The following is a 17,686-nucleotide window of genomic DNA, read 5'->3' on the forward strand; positions in this document are numbered from 1 at the left end:
AGTCTTTAGGTACTGAGAGCAGCCTCTAGCTGACAGTCAACAATTTCTAGCCCTCAGTCCTACAGTCACAAGGAAATGAATTCTGCCAGCAACCTGAGTAAGCTTGGAAACTCATTCTCAAATCTCCAGGCAAGAATGTAGCCCAACCAACACCTTGAATGTAGTCTTGTCAAATACTAAGAAGATCCAGGTAAGCCTGGCTCACAGAAACTCTAAGATAATGTTTGTAGTCTTAAGCTGCTACATGTATGGTGATCTGTCACACAGCAGTATATAACTAATATCATACACTATTAAGAGATATTATAAAACAGCCACCAATATTTAAAGCTAGAAAGTACAGGTGTGAGAAGCCATGGAAGAGACTATGAAGTATACCCAAGAACTAGGAAAGCTACCCAGACCTATGTCATCACCACAAAGTGGAAAATGCTGGGCTATGGTAAATTACCTCAGAGAAACACAGTCACTCTTGGCCTAGCAAGAACGAACTTGCCCATCAGGAAAGGGGTGTGCTCAGTCATACAAGTACACTTAAAGAACAAGTCCCAGTCAGGACCAGTGCTAGTGCCTTCCCAAGCACTATAAAAAAAGGAAGAGTGCCTTGGTCCAAAAACCTAACTTGGCACTTTGAATCGATCTTTTTTTACACATGCATGATTTTACAACAGCATGCATTGGTCACTTGGAAATATTTCTTTACTGAGTTAATATAGATCTTCTCCCAATTGCGACACATTTCATTATACAAAATTTCTTTAAAATGACCACAAATCTCATCAAAAAATTCTTTTAAGAATAACAAAACTGTCAAGATACACATGGTAGCAGATACAAGTTTTCCAAAATTCTAAGTTTCACTTAAAAGTACAAATTTTGTCATTGGCAGGCAACCAATACTGTCAGTTGTTTTACTTGCATTGAGAGTCTCACTTTGTTTTCAAGAAACTGTCTGGCAAACACCCAAGTCTGCATAACCACAGTTCATTTATCAGTCACTCTTTAAAGTAAAAATTGGTGTTTCATGTGGCTTGTTTAGCTTGCAACTCAAATAATAGCACAAGTGCTTTTCCTCAGGACAACCACAAGACGTGCCATACGCCAAGAGTGTTTTTATGTGTACTTCCTATTTCATTAGGAGATTAAAAAACATGTACTCAGAAGATTAATAATAATTAATAATTTGTACTGCTTGAGCCAGAATAGTCAGCATGTGGCAGTGAGGAATACGAGTTGTCTATTGTGCTGTCTTGCCTTATGCTAAGGTGCCAACAGTTTTACCCAGCAACACTTCTGCAGATCAGTACAAATGTAAACACAGTGGAAAGGACAAACAGCATGTTAATATTATTAAGGAAATATATTTGACTCTATGAATCCCTTGACAGGACTTTGGAAATTCCCATGGGTCCACAGTCCCCTTTGAGAATCATTACACGATACCAATCCTAACAATTCTAAGCCTTTCCTATCATTATTACAACCCATTGACTCCTTCAAACAATAAACAGAGGGCCTAGTTATGTAGTGCCAGGTAGGGACCATGAAGCGCCTGCATATCTTTGTGTCATTTGCTCATATAGCCCAAGCTCCTAGAACAGTGCCCAGCTGGCACACGGCACACTTTCAATATTTGTTGGATGAATGAATAAATGGGTAGTCATGATACATTTTAACATAAATTTCAGTTTTTTTAGAGTGCATTCTACCTCCCCCACACACACATACACATTAAATACTGTAATTATTTTTCTACATAATGGGAAAGACTTGTTAGAAAATATGGGACTTCTACTCTTACTATGTTTGGAGTAGTTTTATCTTCACATCATTCTAAAATTTAATTATAACATACACAATCCTTGCTTTGCATAGCACCACGGAAAGTGAAACTCATGTACATCAGAGTCACGTCCTCACACTGCATGGTTCTGTGGTAACTAAAATCTTTGGCAACATGATACTGTGCAAAACACATTAGTGAAAATAGTAGAGATATAAATTCAAATGACTCACAAATTCAATTTCAGTAAGACGGGGAGGAACAAATCTCAGGAAGAATAAGTGAGTCTCCTTTGGGCAGTGACTTTGAACATGTCCCTTATGGGAAAGCAAATCAAACACCTAAAAGACTTTTCAAGCTCTTAACATGCTCCCTCCCACTATCCATTGCCATTTCAGAATCAATGCCTAGTGATCAAACAATGAAGGTGGTTCAATCTTTCAGAGGTGTTTGTGAATTGCCTTGGGGTGGGGAAGGGAAAATCCCGGGTGATTGGGGGAAGGAGAGACCAGCATTTTATAAAATACTGAGACATAATTAGGTTACAATAAATCTAGTCATCTCTTTAAAACTACAGGAATTAATATTTCTCAAAATAAAATTAGATCAATTCTTTACACTTCTGCCTCCTAATCCTTCCTCAATTCAATCAAAAAGGCCATAGAGTTATCTAGTTTTAAGTTTTCTCCTTCCCTACTCCCATGCCCACATCTACAATGAGAATTTTGTTCTTTCTATTTGATATTTATTTTTTAATGACTATAACTATCCCAAAATATTATAAAGTTTAAAGTGTATTTGGCACCAACAAAAAATAGGTATTTAAACACTAAATGTTTAAATAGTTCTGCCAAGAATTAGAAATTGAAAGGTATTTTATAAATGGCAGCTTAGCAATTAAAAAGTGCCAAGGTAAAAGCAATAAACAACTTCACTTAAAAAAAATTCTATTCTAAATCTACTTACTAAAGTACCACAAGTGGGACAAATGGGAAATGCTATTTAAACTATACCTTAAAATGTACTGTGATGTTCCAAGGAAGAGCTGAACTTGATGCAAGAAGATCAAATAGCAAACCAATTGGATAATGCCTAAAAATGAAAGAGTATATTTTAAGAAATAATAAATATTTAAAGTTATAATTCCAAAGTAAATTTCCAGCAAGTTTTAACTTCTAGTATCCAGGGACTTTAACCACACAGCACAGAAAGGGGACATTTTATACTGTTATTTGCCTGGGCTAATATGGCATAATATTAGGGCATCAGGTGGTTTTTCTTCTAATCATTTCATTCTCCAGGGAAGCCTCAATGTACTTAATGGGACTATGCTACAGCATTTTTTATCAGCCATGAGCACTGTTATGTTATACTACTGCAACACCTAATTATCATCCAGGATTCATATAGGGCAACCAGTTTTTTAAAGTTTATTTAAATATACTTTCAATTTTTAAAACAACTTAAAATTTTAGGAATTGAAAAGAGTAGCTAAAAGCATGCAATTGCCTATTTTGTGGCTTTTACTATTAACATTATATATAGCATATAAATTTCTAGTCTCTTACTTATGCGTACATATCTAAATAGAAATTGGGCTTTTCCTTTTCAAATTGCTATAATCTAGAAAAAGAGGCAAAACAAAACAGAACAAAAAAAACTGCTATAACCTGCTTTTTTCATATAACAATATCAAAATTTTCCAAAATCATTGAATATTCTTCTGCAATCTAATTCTAAAGATTTTAAAAAGTAAAATTTGATTTCCTAAATAAGATAATGTTTCCTAATGATGACCATTACTCATAGTGAAGTAAATTATTTAGCAATAAGCAAAATAATACAAACCTTGCATATTTCAACAGATAAACCTTTTTTTAAAATCCCCCTTTTAAAGCCTCTAAAGTAGCTTAATCAGTAATTCAGAATTAAAGAATACTCCAAACAAAGGCAAAATAAGGACTGCGTGGTATTATGTACAGCCCTGTTCCCCATATATTAGTAAATTACTCCTAGATTTAAGAACTAAAAACTTTGAAAATCTTATTTCCCTCAAAACAAGTGACCCAATTCACAACCTCACCAGACTCATATATTAGCTAATACTATTTGTTTGCTTATGTTTACATAATATAGTTTGTGAAAAAGTAATCAGTCATTAGAGATCATGTATTTATGTAGAATAAATTTAGGATGAATGCCTTGCTAGTAAAATAAAATAGTGGGTAGCTTTAGTTATATGAGTTGTATTTCTTAATAATAACCTTTCAACTTCTCTCTATTCAAAAGTCAGCATCTACTATGAATCTTTCATAAACAGAAATAAATACTGAAGAAAAATTTGTACTTAATAGGATGTTTTTCCTTCAGAATATTCTGAAACCAGAAAAAACTCTGGTCTCAATCAAAAACTAAAATAAAAACAATTAAAATGAGACGGGTCATAGATGCTATTCAGTTGGTCCCTCTCTCTGAACTCTTGTGCGAGCTCTAAGAGATCTTTGTTAGTCTTTTTTTTTTTTAAAGAATGTTCCTCTTAGGTCTCCACAACTAAATTATGAATGAATGTGGCTATTTATGCTAACAGAGCACATTGCTTTCCAAACTCTATGTAGTACTGCACATATAATTACAGAATCTCTTTAGCTAATTAAGCAGCTGACCTATTGAATAGGTTCTCTAGCAGTCTCATTCTCTGCCATTCATAGTGAAACTATATGCAAATTATAAGGTTAAATATTATCTTAAAGCAGTCAATAATGTCATATACAATCAAGTTTAAAAATAAACTATTATAAAAAAATAAAATAAACAAGTATTTGGGTCAGAATACAAGTTAAACATAAAAAGACTCATAATCATCAATTATTTTTTACCCTTAATATTAAAAAGTGACTGTAAGTGCATAGACTCTTGAACAAAGTAGATAATAAATAGTTATGAATGCATAAATAAAAGAGGCATAAAATAGTTAACCCTCTGTATACCAAAGATCCAACAGACCCAAATTTAGGTTCTGAATTTCTTTTCTGAGTAGCTTTATTTTACATTTGATACTTCATAATTTTCATTCTTCCTTAAAGGTTGTTCAAAAACCACAGAGAAAACTCATTAAAAAAACAACAACAAACAAACGAACACTTTATCTAGTAATTTTTATGTAGAGCTACTGGACCCTTTTATAAATCTATGATATATTATGGGATCTTAGTGATCTTGTTTTTTCCTCTATCTTGAAACATTTTGTTATTTCATCATTACTTAGCAATTATTCTCAACTATGCTAAAAGACTAAAATAGTAAGAATTTGGAGAAATAATGTCATGTCTAGAAGGATAATACAATAATGCATCCTTTTTCCATTTTCTTACTATCATCTAAATTTTACATCATATATTAATAGTTTTAAAAAAGGATGACTATTAGCTATCATCAACACAGCTGAAAATTCACAATGTTATATTTCCCCCCATAATAGGAAAGAGAAGAAAATTGAAAGACATTATACAATTACTAGATAAATCAGAAGATTTTTGCAGAGACAGATAGCAGTACCTTAGACTTGAATGACAACAGTAAAAGTGAATTCACAGGCTTTAGAATAGATGATGATATACTAGATGAATTTTATAGAATAAACAATGTATTTCTCAGGATATATGGCACTTTTTTATCCACTTAGTAATTCAACAGAAAGATCTATTTGAATGTATGACAACTAATGAGCAGTTAGTTGTTTCCAGAGGATGCTGCCCACTTCAGGTATATATAAATTAAAAACCAGGAAAATATGGAGTGAAAATATAAATATGCTGTATTTAAATGTTCACTAAAATTTCTAATAAAGTTGTTATACTCTATTCCTTTATTCTTACTTCTCTAAGTTTCTTACAAAATGACTTAAATATATATAGTTTAAAGTTCATTAATGTCAAGTGGTAAATAATAATGACTTTTTTTCTCATACACTAAGGATTAGGATAAAAATTTAAATAGTATGGTTTCTAAAACATTTAAATACACATAAAGTATTAATATAAAAAAGCATCCTAAAATGTAAAAACTTAGGAGTAAAATAACTATTTACTTAATTCTATTGTCAAAGTACCATATTTCCCCATGTACAAGATACTCTCATGTATAACATGCACCTTAATTTGGGGGGAAAAGAGGGTATTACATAAAGTTATTGAATTCAAGTTTTATTCATCATAAAATTCATACAACTCCTCATCACTGTCAAAACTCCCATCCATTAGCTTGTTCTCATCTGTGTCTGATGACGAATCACTGTCTTCAACAATGAGCACAAAAACAAGCGTGAAAAAGCAGGAAATGCAAGTAAAAAAATCTACAACCACTGTATAAGATGCAGCCAGTTTTTAGACCCCAAATTTCTTGAAAAACAGTGCACTTTATACATGGGGAAATACGGTATATGGCTCATATGTGGCTCAATGCAATTGTTTGTATCAGAATGATTTTGATGGAAGGACACTAACTCCAAAAAATATATACTATCTGAATTAACTGCTTTTTAAGATTGTTTGTTTCTAAAGAACATATTAATATGCAAAAAAATTCTAAAAGAAAACAGAACTAGAAAAAATTAAAGGTATTGAATTTCTCTTACTCTATAATCTGATTTATACCAATGACTTCAAAAGTACTAATTTGCACAACTCCTCGAAACAGATATTCTAGACAGTTTTGTCAGGAGGCTCCTAACTCAAACTAAGAAACCAGGTAAGCCTTAACTATAAGTAAACCATAATGTGGCCATTTGACTGTTATGTTGTTACATCTATCAATCTAACCTAAATTTAATAGCATAGGAAGTGATGAAGATTTGAACCTGGATTATATCCGAAAAGAGGGTACAACTACCTAAAGGTTCAATCTATTGCCCTAAAAAAACCCAACTGCATCAGAATATTTAGTTAGGTCTATTTTCATGTTATTAATTTTCTTCTTTTTCCTTAAGTTGCACTAATCTTTTCTAAATTCTATTCTCAAAATGAGTAGTATTTTCATTTTCTTTGAGTAAGACTGTTTCTTCTTTAGCCTTTCATTAATGCCAGAATACGTATATATAACTGGCACACAGCATAGTAATAATGGATATGCTCTGAAGTCAGCCAAGGGTACTCCTTCCAGTCTAAACATCTGTAGTCAGACAGCAAACCAGTACTCTAGGATCAGCATTGAAGGAATCTTCTCCATATACTAGAGAACTACTGTCCCACTCCATTTCATTCAAATAAATGCATCTTATTCATAAGTCTGCTACATTCATTGAATAAAAAGGGTATAACTAAAATATAAACCAAAGTAATTTAATAATTACAATCAATTTTGCCTTACTTTATGGTACAAACTGTAGACTAGCACTGTGTTTTAAAGCTTTCTAAGCCTATACTTATGTACAAAAATAACCAATAACCAAGGGACTAGCACAAGTACAAAATGCTAAGTAAATTGCATTTCCAAAATCAGGTTTAGCCTGACCAGGCGGTGGCGCAGTGGATAGAGCGTCAGACTGGGATGCAGAGGACCCAGGTTCGAGACCCCGAGGTCACCAGCTTGAGCGCGGGTTCATCTGGTTTGAGCAAAAGCCCACCAGCTTGGACCCAAGGTCGCTGGCTCCACCAAGGGGTTACTCAGTCTGCTGAAGGCCCGCAGTCAAGGCACATATGAGAAAGCAATCAATGAACAACTAAGGTGTTGCAACACGCAATGAAAAACTAATGATTGATGCTTCTCATCTCTCTCCGTTCCTATCTGTCTGTCCCTGCCTATCCCTCTCTCTGACTCACTCTCAGTCTCTAAAAAAATAACACTAAAAAAAAAAAATCAAGTTTACAGAATAATTTATAAAATTCTAGAAATAACCTTAGAAAAACAATTAGGCCCTGGCTGGTTGGCTCAGCAGTAGAGCATCAGCCCAGCGTGTGGAAATCCTGGGTTCGATTCCTGGTCAGGGCACACAGGAGAAGCAACCATCTGCTTCTCCACCTTTCCCCCACCTCCTTCTCTCTCTCTCTCTTTCTCTCCTGCAGCCATAGCTCAAATGGTTCAAGCAAGTTGGCCCCAGGCACTGAGGATGGCTCCATGGCCTTGTCTCAGGCACTGAAATACTGAAATAGCTCAGCTGCCGAGCAACAGAGCAGCAGCCCAGATGGGCAGAGTGTCGCCCTGTACAGGGCTTGCCAGGGGGATCCTGGTCAGGGCACATGTGGGAGTCTGTTTCTCTGTCTTCTTGCTTCCCCAACGCTTAGTTAAAAAAAGAAAAAAGAAAAATTTTAAGAAATAAAAAAAACAATTAGAATGAAGAGATAAGAGCCTGCATAATATTTATGATTAAGATACTAAGTTATTTTGTTAAAATTAACTTTTGAAATCACACAGGTTCAGTATTACCATAAGTTCAAAGTCCTTCTACTATGTCTCTGTTTAAAATCAACATCAGTATTTGCTTCTTTTCTTTAATTCAAAAAGTAGTTTCAACTTCTTACTTTCAACAAGCCCTGAAAATAAGTCAATTTACACAAAATAATATCCCATTAGAGATATTTGTTTTATAGTTGACAAAGAGAAACTTTTCTAAGTTTTGTACCAAAGGCCTAAGATCTAAACCAACATTAGGGCATACTACCAAAGTATTCTTTTGAAGAATCAAGAACTGTTCTCTTAGAATAAGTCTAATAAAAAAATTAACAAATACAAATTTTGAACATTGAGTTATGATAACAAGAAATTCTACTCCTTAAAATGCAATGTTAGAGCACCCTCTGCTGACTAATCAACTTAAATCACTAAAAAAAAGTCTTTACATTTGACTTAGATCAACACTTTTCATTTCCCAAATAATTTTAAGAAGAAACAAAGGAGTGTAGAGGATAAAGCGCTAATCTGATAAAAACCTCCTTGGAATCATTGTACAAATCGACATTACATTAAATATTCATGATGTGTATGACACTACCCTTAAATGTATTTCTCTTCTAGTATGGACAAACTAGGCAATCAGAAAGAAAATACAAAATAGGAGAAACCCAACAATTCTATCTGACAGACAGAATATCAACAGTTGTGATGGAAAGAGCCCTGAACTAAGACTCTCAAAATCTGGTCCTACTTGCGTATTTGAACAAGTTATTTATTTTAGTCTCAGTGTTCTCAATAAAAGAAAAAAAGAAAGAAAAAAGTTTGTTTACTCATTCCTTGAACACTGACTTACTGTCTCTTACATTCTACTGCTTAAGTTACAAAGCTGCAACTTAACCATCTCACACAGATATTTAAATAATTAAAACAATAAATACAAATAGAAAAAAGAATTATAGGGAAAAATATCAATTCATGTTTTTAAAACTGGATTGTCTAAATTGGTGTTTGATTTCCTTTCTCACTTGAACTTATTTAAAACTCCAAAGAATCAAATATAAGAAAGATGCAATCATCCCACTCAAATACTCCTCTACTCCTAAGATACTTGTCTCAACAGCCCAAGTCCCATAAAGCTTCAGTAGTAGCTGTTACAATGATTGCCCTGTCCTCTGCGGCCTATTGCTTAAATTAAATGCCAGGTAGATACTGACAGCTTATTTCCAGGGAGACAATTCTTTTAATATAGGAAAAAATTGCTATTTGGGGGAGTGAAGAGAGAAAAGATAAAAATTCAGGCTAGAGGTCCTGGATTACACTCATGCCTCTGGAAGTTATTCATTCCTTAAACATATGGAGTACAAAACAAAATACTAAAGGAAAGTTGTACCCAAAGCCATTAAATACAATGAGTTTATAGCAAGACGTAACTATGCAAGTGACATTATGCATAAAAAGATAATATCCCAAAAATTAAAATGAAGAAAGATCCTTGAACAATTACTTTCATATAAGCTCTCTTATAGGGAAAAGAATTTCACTAGTTAATTTAAAAGGATAAATACTAACAAAGTAGGAACAAAATATATTTAAGCCAAAAATATTACTCTGTAGTAATTGGGATATATGAATCCAAATATTACTTATTGATATCATATATAGAATACAAACCTATAGAATATAAATCATATCAAATACAAAAATAGCCTCCACACAGGATAGATTAAAACAGCAGCTGAAGTATAAAAACAATCATTTACTATAAAAGCTAAATTGAAGTTTCCCATCTTTACTCGAGTTTCTCAAATGGGGGTGTTTGGTACACCATGCTAAACACATTATGAATGACGAGAGGGAATGCTTACTGGTGCTAGTGGGTAGATGCCAGGGCTGTAGCTAAAAATCCTACAATATACAGGGTAGCCTTCTCAACACAAAGAATTACCAAGGTCAAAATGTCAAAACGGCCCTTGCTGAGAAACTCTGCTTTATAATGGATGGTAAAATAACAAAGCCTGTGTCAGTCACACAGATTCCTACAATAATCTATAACTCATACACATAAATCAATACAAGTACAATATTCGACTATAATACCAATAGACCTGTCAAGAATATGACTATATCCAATTGCTCTCACTCACAATCTTTCTCCCTCCTTCCTTTCCATTACTCTCCTGATCCTGGCTCCTCTTATACTTCTTTAAAGCCACCTTCTATTCTTCTGAGAAATAAAAAGACACAGAAGACACTAACTTATCTTGCCTGAGATCTAGAACTATCCAAGAGTCATGAGTCTCATATATGATTGTAAAGCTAAGTATTGTTTTGATTTAAAAATTTTAAAAAGAACTTTGTCATCCCTTTCCAGAATCACCTCAAAAGGGTAACAACATGACCTATAACTTAATACGAAATATCATCCTGTATATTTCTAAACATTATGAAAAATTTATTCATTCATCAGCACAAAGGGAGTTCCAAAGTTCACTCTTTGTTTCTATATAATTCTTGGATTCAGCTGCACTTAAACACTTACTAGCTTCTTTTTATTTAAGTCTTTTTAAAAATTCATTTTAATACTCCCAGATTCAGAGAGTAAGCCCATCTTTAACCCATTTCTCTTCATATTTCATTTAAGTTTTGATTAAGTCTGTACCCATATGGTAGCATTTCAACACTTATATGCCAGTATACCTTAAACCATTTTTCACATTCTTCATTAAATACTTTTGTGAAGCACAACTAAATTCCAATAAAGGAATTACAAATATATCACCGGTACATGGATTAACCCAGATTTAGAATTTATTTTCAATACATTTCTTTAAAATAATACCAAAATTATTTTTCACATAAAAAGGAAATCAATGTATTTTTAATACTAAACAAGGCTAAATAAAATGTGCTTATGGCACAATGATCAACCAAATGTGGCCACAAGTTTGAAAGATGCCACTAAAAAAGATCTGTAAAGATTTTGGAAATAGAAACAAAATTGAATAGTGTCACTGAGTGACATATCATAAAGGGGTTTTAAATATATCTGGAAAAACAAACAAACCTATAAACAAATATATTATTCCATATAAAAATCTCCTGAAAATATACAAATCTGCCCAGTTTCCCATGCCTCCAAATGGAAGGCAGAAATATTTTCATTTAAATTTTCTGTGTTATATATAGAACTTTTAAAAAATTGCTTCAGGGCGCTATACCTTCTTAAGGTTAGCATACACACAACACTTAATGCAGAAAAATTCACTCACCATTTCAGTGGTGTGCCTTCATATTCAAACCATATCTCATTAATGTCTTCTTGTCTCATAACTTTCTGGAAATGCTTTTTCACTTTGTCAGTTACCAATGTCAGATAACTTACTCTTGGCAACAGCAACTGAAATGAAAAGTTATAAAACCACATTTACTTATTCTTTAAAATATATATATACTAAATAGGTTTTTGAATATTAAGGAAAAAACACATGATTTTTGCATTATTTTGAATATTCTACCCAAAATCAACTGCTTTTTGTAACAAATCAGAGGCTAAAGGCTAAGATGTTTTAAAATTTCTTATGAGAACATTACTTTAAGTACAGCTTAAGACATAAATAAGTCGCACAAATCTACTTATACTCTTTCCATAATTTTCTCCAAATAAAAGAACAATGTAACTACATGTCATACTATTTAGGACACTTAGTATTTCTATCAAATTTAACCTCTAAGGTGGTGAACACAGTACAATACAATATACAGCCTGACTAGGCGGTGGTCCAGTGGATAAAGCATTGGACTGGGACGCAGAGGACCCAGGTTTGAAACCCTGAGGTCACCTGCTTTAACATGGGCTCATCCAGCTAGAGCGCAGGCTCAACAACTTGGGCGCGGGGTAGCTGGCTTGAGTGTGGGATCATAGAGACTTGACCCAATGGTCACTGGCTTGAGCCCAAAGGTCGCTGGCTTGAAGTCCAAGGTCGCTGGCTTGAGCAAGGGGTCGCTTGCTCTGCTGTACCCGCCTCCCTGTCCCCTCCCATCAAGGCACATATGAGAAAGTAATCAATGAACTAAGGTGCCGCAATGAAGAATTGATGCTTCTCACCTCTCTCACTTCCTGTCTGTCTGTACCTCTCTCTGTCTCTCACAAAAAAAAAAAAATATACAGATGATGTATTATAAAATTGTGCACCTGAAACCTATAATTTTATTAACCAATGTTACTTCAATAATTCAATAAAAAAATTTAACTTAAAAATATGATTCACTAAAATTAATTAAATTATTCAAAGAGGATAATCAACTCAGTCCTAATGTACACCTTGATGGACCAATCAGCACTTCTCAATTGGTCTCTCATGTTTTAATAATCTACTATGTATTAGATCAGTCTCAAAGAAGAATGCCAAGACAAAGACATAATTTGTACTCCAAGGCAAAAATGGAGGTTTAAAAAAATGAATCTTTTCAAAAGTACTTACAAAAACATTCATGGCAGCAACAGGTCTTTAAAAGTCATTTGATGAACAACAGGGGCCCAGTACAATACCATGAATAAAAGAATGCCACGATGCGAACAGTACTTGAGAAATATTCTAGCAGTTGTATATAAAATACTGAAAGAAGATTACAGACGGGAAATCTGGTAAGGAAATATTACTACATAAGGAGATAGGGATCAATGGAAAAGTGGGAAAGGCCTGGAAGTCAGTCAGAACAGATTTTGGTGATTACTAACGAAGAAATCAAAGAATGGCATATAAAATGACTGACTTTGACCTATACATGTAAATCTTTAAAACAATAAAGCACAAGCTTAAGTACAATGCTGGTAGACTGGCGATCCTGTCACTGTCACTTAACTCCTCAATCCTGTCCTTACGAAGGTTGGGCTGTGGACTTTGGAAAGGAAAGTCTGGGAGGGAATGTTGAGCTAGGTTAAAGTCTCAACTGGATTTGTGTGAAGACCATCATTGTTTTTTCCCCCAGGAAAGGTACTAAGAAAGAAAATATAAGAGAGCATTTTGGAAAATTGGTTAGAGGATAAAAGAAAACTGGTGAGAATTCATGTCTTTTCCTCCTTTGCAGTAGTTACTCTAGTCATTTCTTGCTTTCCTAAGCTTCTGTTTTCTTTTGCTGGTCAAATTCTTTTGGTACTCTCTTTCGTCTGCTTTTGTGAGTCTAACGCTGCACCACTTTCATGCTGCTTATTCAAGGTTATGTCTTTCGATCAGTAAATCAATCAGAACTACTAGGCTGGGGAATATATGCAAAGAGAAATTTCTGGTTAAAGGAAGTGAAATTTAATCAGTGAAGCTCAAGATAACAGGCCCCAAGTAGGTAAGAGAACATGACAGCAATCCCAGGGGCTATGGAGTACGACGGTGTGGGAGGCATGTTCTGTATGGAATAGACAGTACTAATACTGCAAACAAGCTGTTGGACAGTATTGTGGATTCAACAGAACATAAGGTCCTTTTACTAAAAACAATAAAAACACCCTAGAATATGATTAGGAAGGAAAAATAAAAGGGAATTGATGCTAGTATAAGGAAAAGCATTACTTGTTTTCAGAAAGCATTATTACTTCTATTTTGTCCTCAGCTTAAACAACTTTCCAAAATCATATTCTGCTACATAAATGACAAAGAGAAGATTTATTAGTCAGAAACAACAGCATCAAATACAGATGTAGCATGGACAGTCTCTAAGAAGTTAAAACAGTATGGAAATTGGCCATTAAAAAAAATACATATAACCTACCAACTGAATAAGTTCTATAAGTCTAGCACTTTAATTTAAATAGTCTGCGGAGCATTTAATAATAATCTGTTCTGTAGAGAATGATATTAACCTATGGAGATCATAAGAAGGAAGACACATTAGGACTAATGAATATGGACATCAGCTCCTGATCTTGGAAAGTGTTGTACCACGTGTCAAAGGTTTGATCAAAGTTGCTGAAAAATTCACAGGTGATTTCATGAAACAAAAACTTCTTTATAATAAAGAAATGAGAAACAATAGAATAAGCTCCATTAAGACAGGAATATTTGTGTTTTGTTCACTACTACATTCCCAAGCCTCCAAAATTACAGTAGGCAAACAATTAATATTTGCTGAATGAATTAGAGATGCGAAAGGTTAAAATAGAACAAAAGGTCAAAATCAATCAATAATTAATGCCCCTCAAGACTGAATCTATAATGAAATGTACAGGGGGTCCTCAAGTTACACAGTCTTGACATTCGACATTTCAAGTTTATGACACACACTCCCATAACAACTTTAAAAAATTGAGACATGCATGTTTCAGCTTACACCGTTACCGTCGTGCTTATGGACTAAGTGGGTGAGCCAGTGTGCACGTGGTGGAAGAATATGCAGTACAGTGCACAGTACTACATGTTTATGTCCTTTTCCTTTCTTTGTGTTTTTATGTTCTAGACTATGACTTTACAGCTATGTCAGGATAGGTAAGTGACTTAGACAAGCGTGTGTTCGACTTACACCAAAATTCGAGTTACATCACTGTCATAGGAACAAAACTGTGTCGTAACCCAAGGACCCCCAGTGGAAATCATCTGTTCCAAATTGGCTTATAGGAGTAATCTTGAACTAATACCTAGAATAGTTCTAATAGAAATAACTCTAAGATTTAAGAATGACTACATTAGATACAATTTCTCTAATAAATTTTAAATAGGTAAAGTATCCAGTAAATACTAAAATAGGTAAAAATGAAAAGAAAATAACAGCAAAAAGACATCATCCTAACTTGTATATCCAGACTGTACCACTTGTTTTTCTTAGGTGTATATTATTGGTTTACTTTAAATTCTTTTTTAATCCTGGTTAAATATACCTAGCATAAAATATACAATTTTAACCATTTTTAAGTGTATATAGTTCAATGGCATCAAATATATTTACACTGTTTTGCAACCATCACCATCATCCATCTCCAGAACTTCTCATCATCTCAAACTCAAATTCTATATCTATTAAACAATAATTCCCCCATTTTCCTTTTCCCCTGGCTCTTGGTAATCAATGGTTAAATCTTTCGCTGACCAGCATAAACTTTCTGGTGGACTGGCAGCAGTCTGCAGCCGCAGCTGAAAAATAGTGATTTAGACTATTCTAGGTACCACGTATAAACGGATCATAAACTATTTTTCCTTTTGTGTCTGGCTTATTTCACTTCCATTAATGTCTTCAAGGTTCTTTAAGTTCTTTTATATGAAAAGGATTAACTCCCTTTGGAGACATAGTCAACTATACAGAACCTAGTGGGGTTTTTTCTTTTTAATTTATTGTGTTTACATAGATTCTACTGTCCCCTCCGAATGCATCCCCCCCACCATTTTCCACAACATCCCCTCTGTCCCACTCCCTGCAACGCCCTCCCCCCTTCCCTCCGGGATTTGCTTTTCTGCTCTCTATATCTAGTGTTTTCTTATTACTCAGCACTGTCAAGTACTCAGCATGACACAAGTAACTCATTTGCTTCTAAACAGCTTGAAAGGAATGCATGTTTTATACAGCTGTGTAAGTTACTAATGTTCCTGAAAAAGGTGCCTGTAAAATTATTTGTTCATGATAAAGCCTATTTTGTTAACAATTTTCATTTATAAAATTAGAAATTTACTTAATCAAAACAAAAACAATTAAAATACGTTAGAATTCTGTTCCATTTTAATGCATGAGGCATCGCACCAGGCAAAAAGCATAGAGCACTGAATGAAGCAAAGTTCTTCCTCTCATGGGAGCTTACAGGCTAGAAAGGCAGGCAGACAGTAAAAACAAAGTTATAAATGTGATAAATTTAAGAAGAAAGTAAAGAATCCTATACAAACAAGCAGCAAAGGAACTGAACCTAATCTAGGGGCTGAAGAAAGGCCCTGACAGGCAGTCTATTTGAGGCAGTAGTCAAAAGGCAAACAAGTAAACCAAACATGGGTGGATGTGTGTCTGGGTATGAGCAGGAGTGACAGATACTGCTGCTCACTCATTCCAGACAGAGGAAACTGCAAGAAGGCACAGACTGAATACAAAAGGACAGACTGGCACATTTGAGGAACTATAAGAAGTTGAATATGACAGGAATGTAGAGGGTTGGGACAGAATAGTAAGTACTAAAGAAGCAAGGGACCAGATTATAAAGAACCTTATACATTACATCAAGGATCCTAAGGATGACGAAAGGTCACAAAGGTTTTAAGCAGGCAGGTGAAAAAATCAGATATGTGTTTTTGAAAAGATTACACGAACTGTACACTACAAAATGGAAAGAGGACGGCCCTGGCCGGGTAGCTCAGTTGGTTAGAGCCTTGTCCTGATATGTCAAGGTTGAAGGATGAATCCCTGGTGAGGGCATATACAGGAATCAACTACAAAATGTATAACTAAGTGGAACAACAAATCAATGTTTCTTTCTTTCTCATATCAATCAATGAAATTAAAAAAAAAATCTTGTTAGAAAAAAGAAAATGAAAAGAGAACAATACTGAAACCAGAGAAATTGGTACTATGCAATCCATCATTTTTTTTTTAATTCAGTGACAGTAGGGGAGGCAGAAAGACAGAGTCCCACATGGGTCCTGACCAGGATCCACCTGGCAAGTCCACTTGGGGTCAATGCTCTGCCCATCTAGGGCATTGCTCCATTGCTCAGCAATCAAGCTCTTCTAAGTGCCTGAGGTAAGGCCATGGAGCAATCCTTGGCCCATCATTTTTTTGTTTTGTTTTGGTTTTTTTGACAGAAACAGAAAGAGGGACAGACAGGGACAGAAAGACAAGAAGGGAAAGAGATGAGAAGTATCAATTCTTCACTGCAGCTCCTTAGTTGATCATTGATTGCTTTCTCATATGTGCCTTGACTAGGGTGCTACAGCAGAGCAAGTGACCCCTTGCTTAAGCCAGTGACCTTGGGCTCAAACCAGTGACCTTGGGCTTCAAGCCAGCAACCTTTGTGCTCAAGCCAGTGACTATGGGGTCAAGTCTATGATCCCACACTCAAGCCAGCGACCCTGTGCCTAAGATGGTGAGCCGGCACTCAAGCTGGTGACCTTGGGGTTTCAAACCTGGTTCCTCTGCATCCCAGCCTGATGCTCTATCCACTGTACCACCGCTTGGTCAGGTGGCCCATCAGTTTTTAAACTGTGATTTGAAGTAGGCTGGTAGCAGTGGATATGAAAAGAATTGGTAAGTCTGAGAGATATTTCAGATGTAAAATCAGATGGACTGAGTTACTGATCGAATATTTGGGATATGGGAGAAGGAAGGGTCAAAGGAGGAGCAGGAATCAACTACATGTTGACATGATTTTTTTTTTAAAGACTTTATTCAGGCCCTGGCCGGTTGGCTCAGCGGTAGAGCGTCGGCCTAGCGTGCGGAGGACCCGGGTTCGATTCCTGGCCAGGGCACACAGGAGAAGCGCCCATTTGCTTCTCCACCCCTCCGCCGCGCTTTCCCTCTCTGTCTCTCTCTTCCCCTACCGCAGCCAAGGCTCCA

General features: G+C 35.0%; 1 protein-coding gene across 3 annotated transcripts in view; it reads right to left on the minus strand.

The window, feature by feature from the left end:
• ATG5 (autophagy related 5) overlaps positions 1-17,686 on the minus strand; it is a 161,629-nt gene that overhangs the window by 123,827 nt on the left and 20,116 nt on the right. For all 3 annotated transcript variants that reach the window (XM_066248280.1, XM_066248282.1, XM_066248281.1), the window contains exons 3-4: positions 11,440-11,567; positions 2,797-2,875 (exon numbers count right to left, since the gene is read on the minus strand). In XM_066248280.1, coding sequence (XP_066104377.1) covers positions 2,797-2,875; positions 11,440-11,567 — 207 coding nt within the window. The remainder of the gene's footprint in view (positions 1-2,796; positions 2,876-11,439; positions 11,568-17,686) is intronic.

The sequence above is a fragment of the Saccopteryx bilineata genome, chromosome 12 (assembly GCF_036850765.1).
Source record: "Saccopteryx bilineata isolate mSacBil1 chromosome 12, mSacBil1_pri_phased_curated, whole genome shotgun sequence".
Lineage (NCBI taxonomy): Eukaryota > Metazoa > Chordata > Mammalia > Chiroptera > Emballonuridae > Saccopteryx > Saccopteryx bilineata.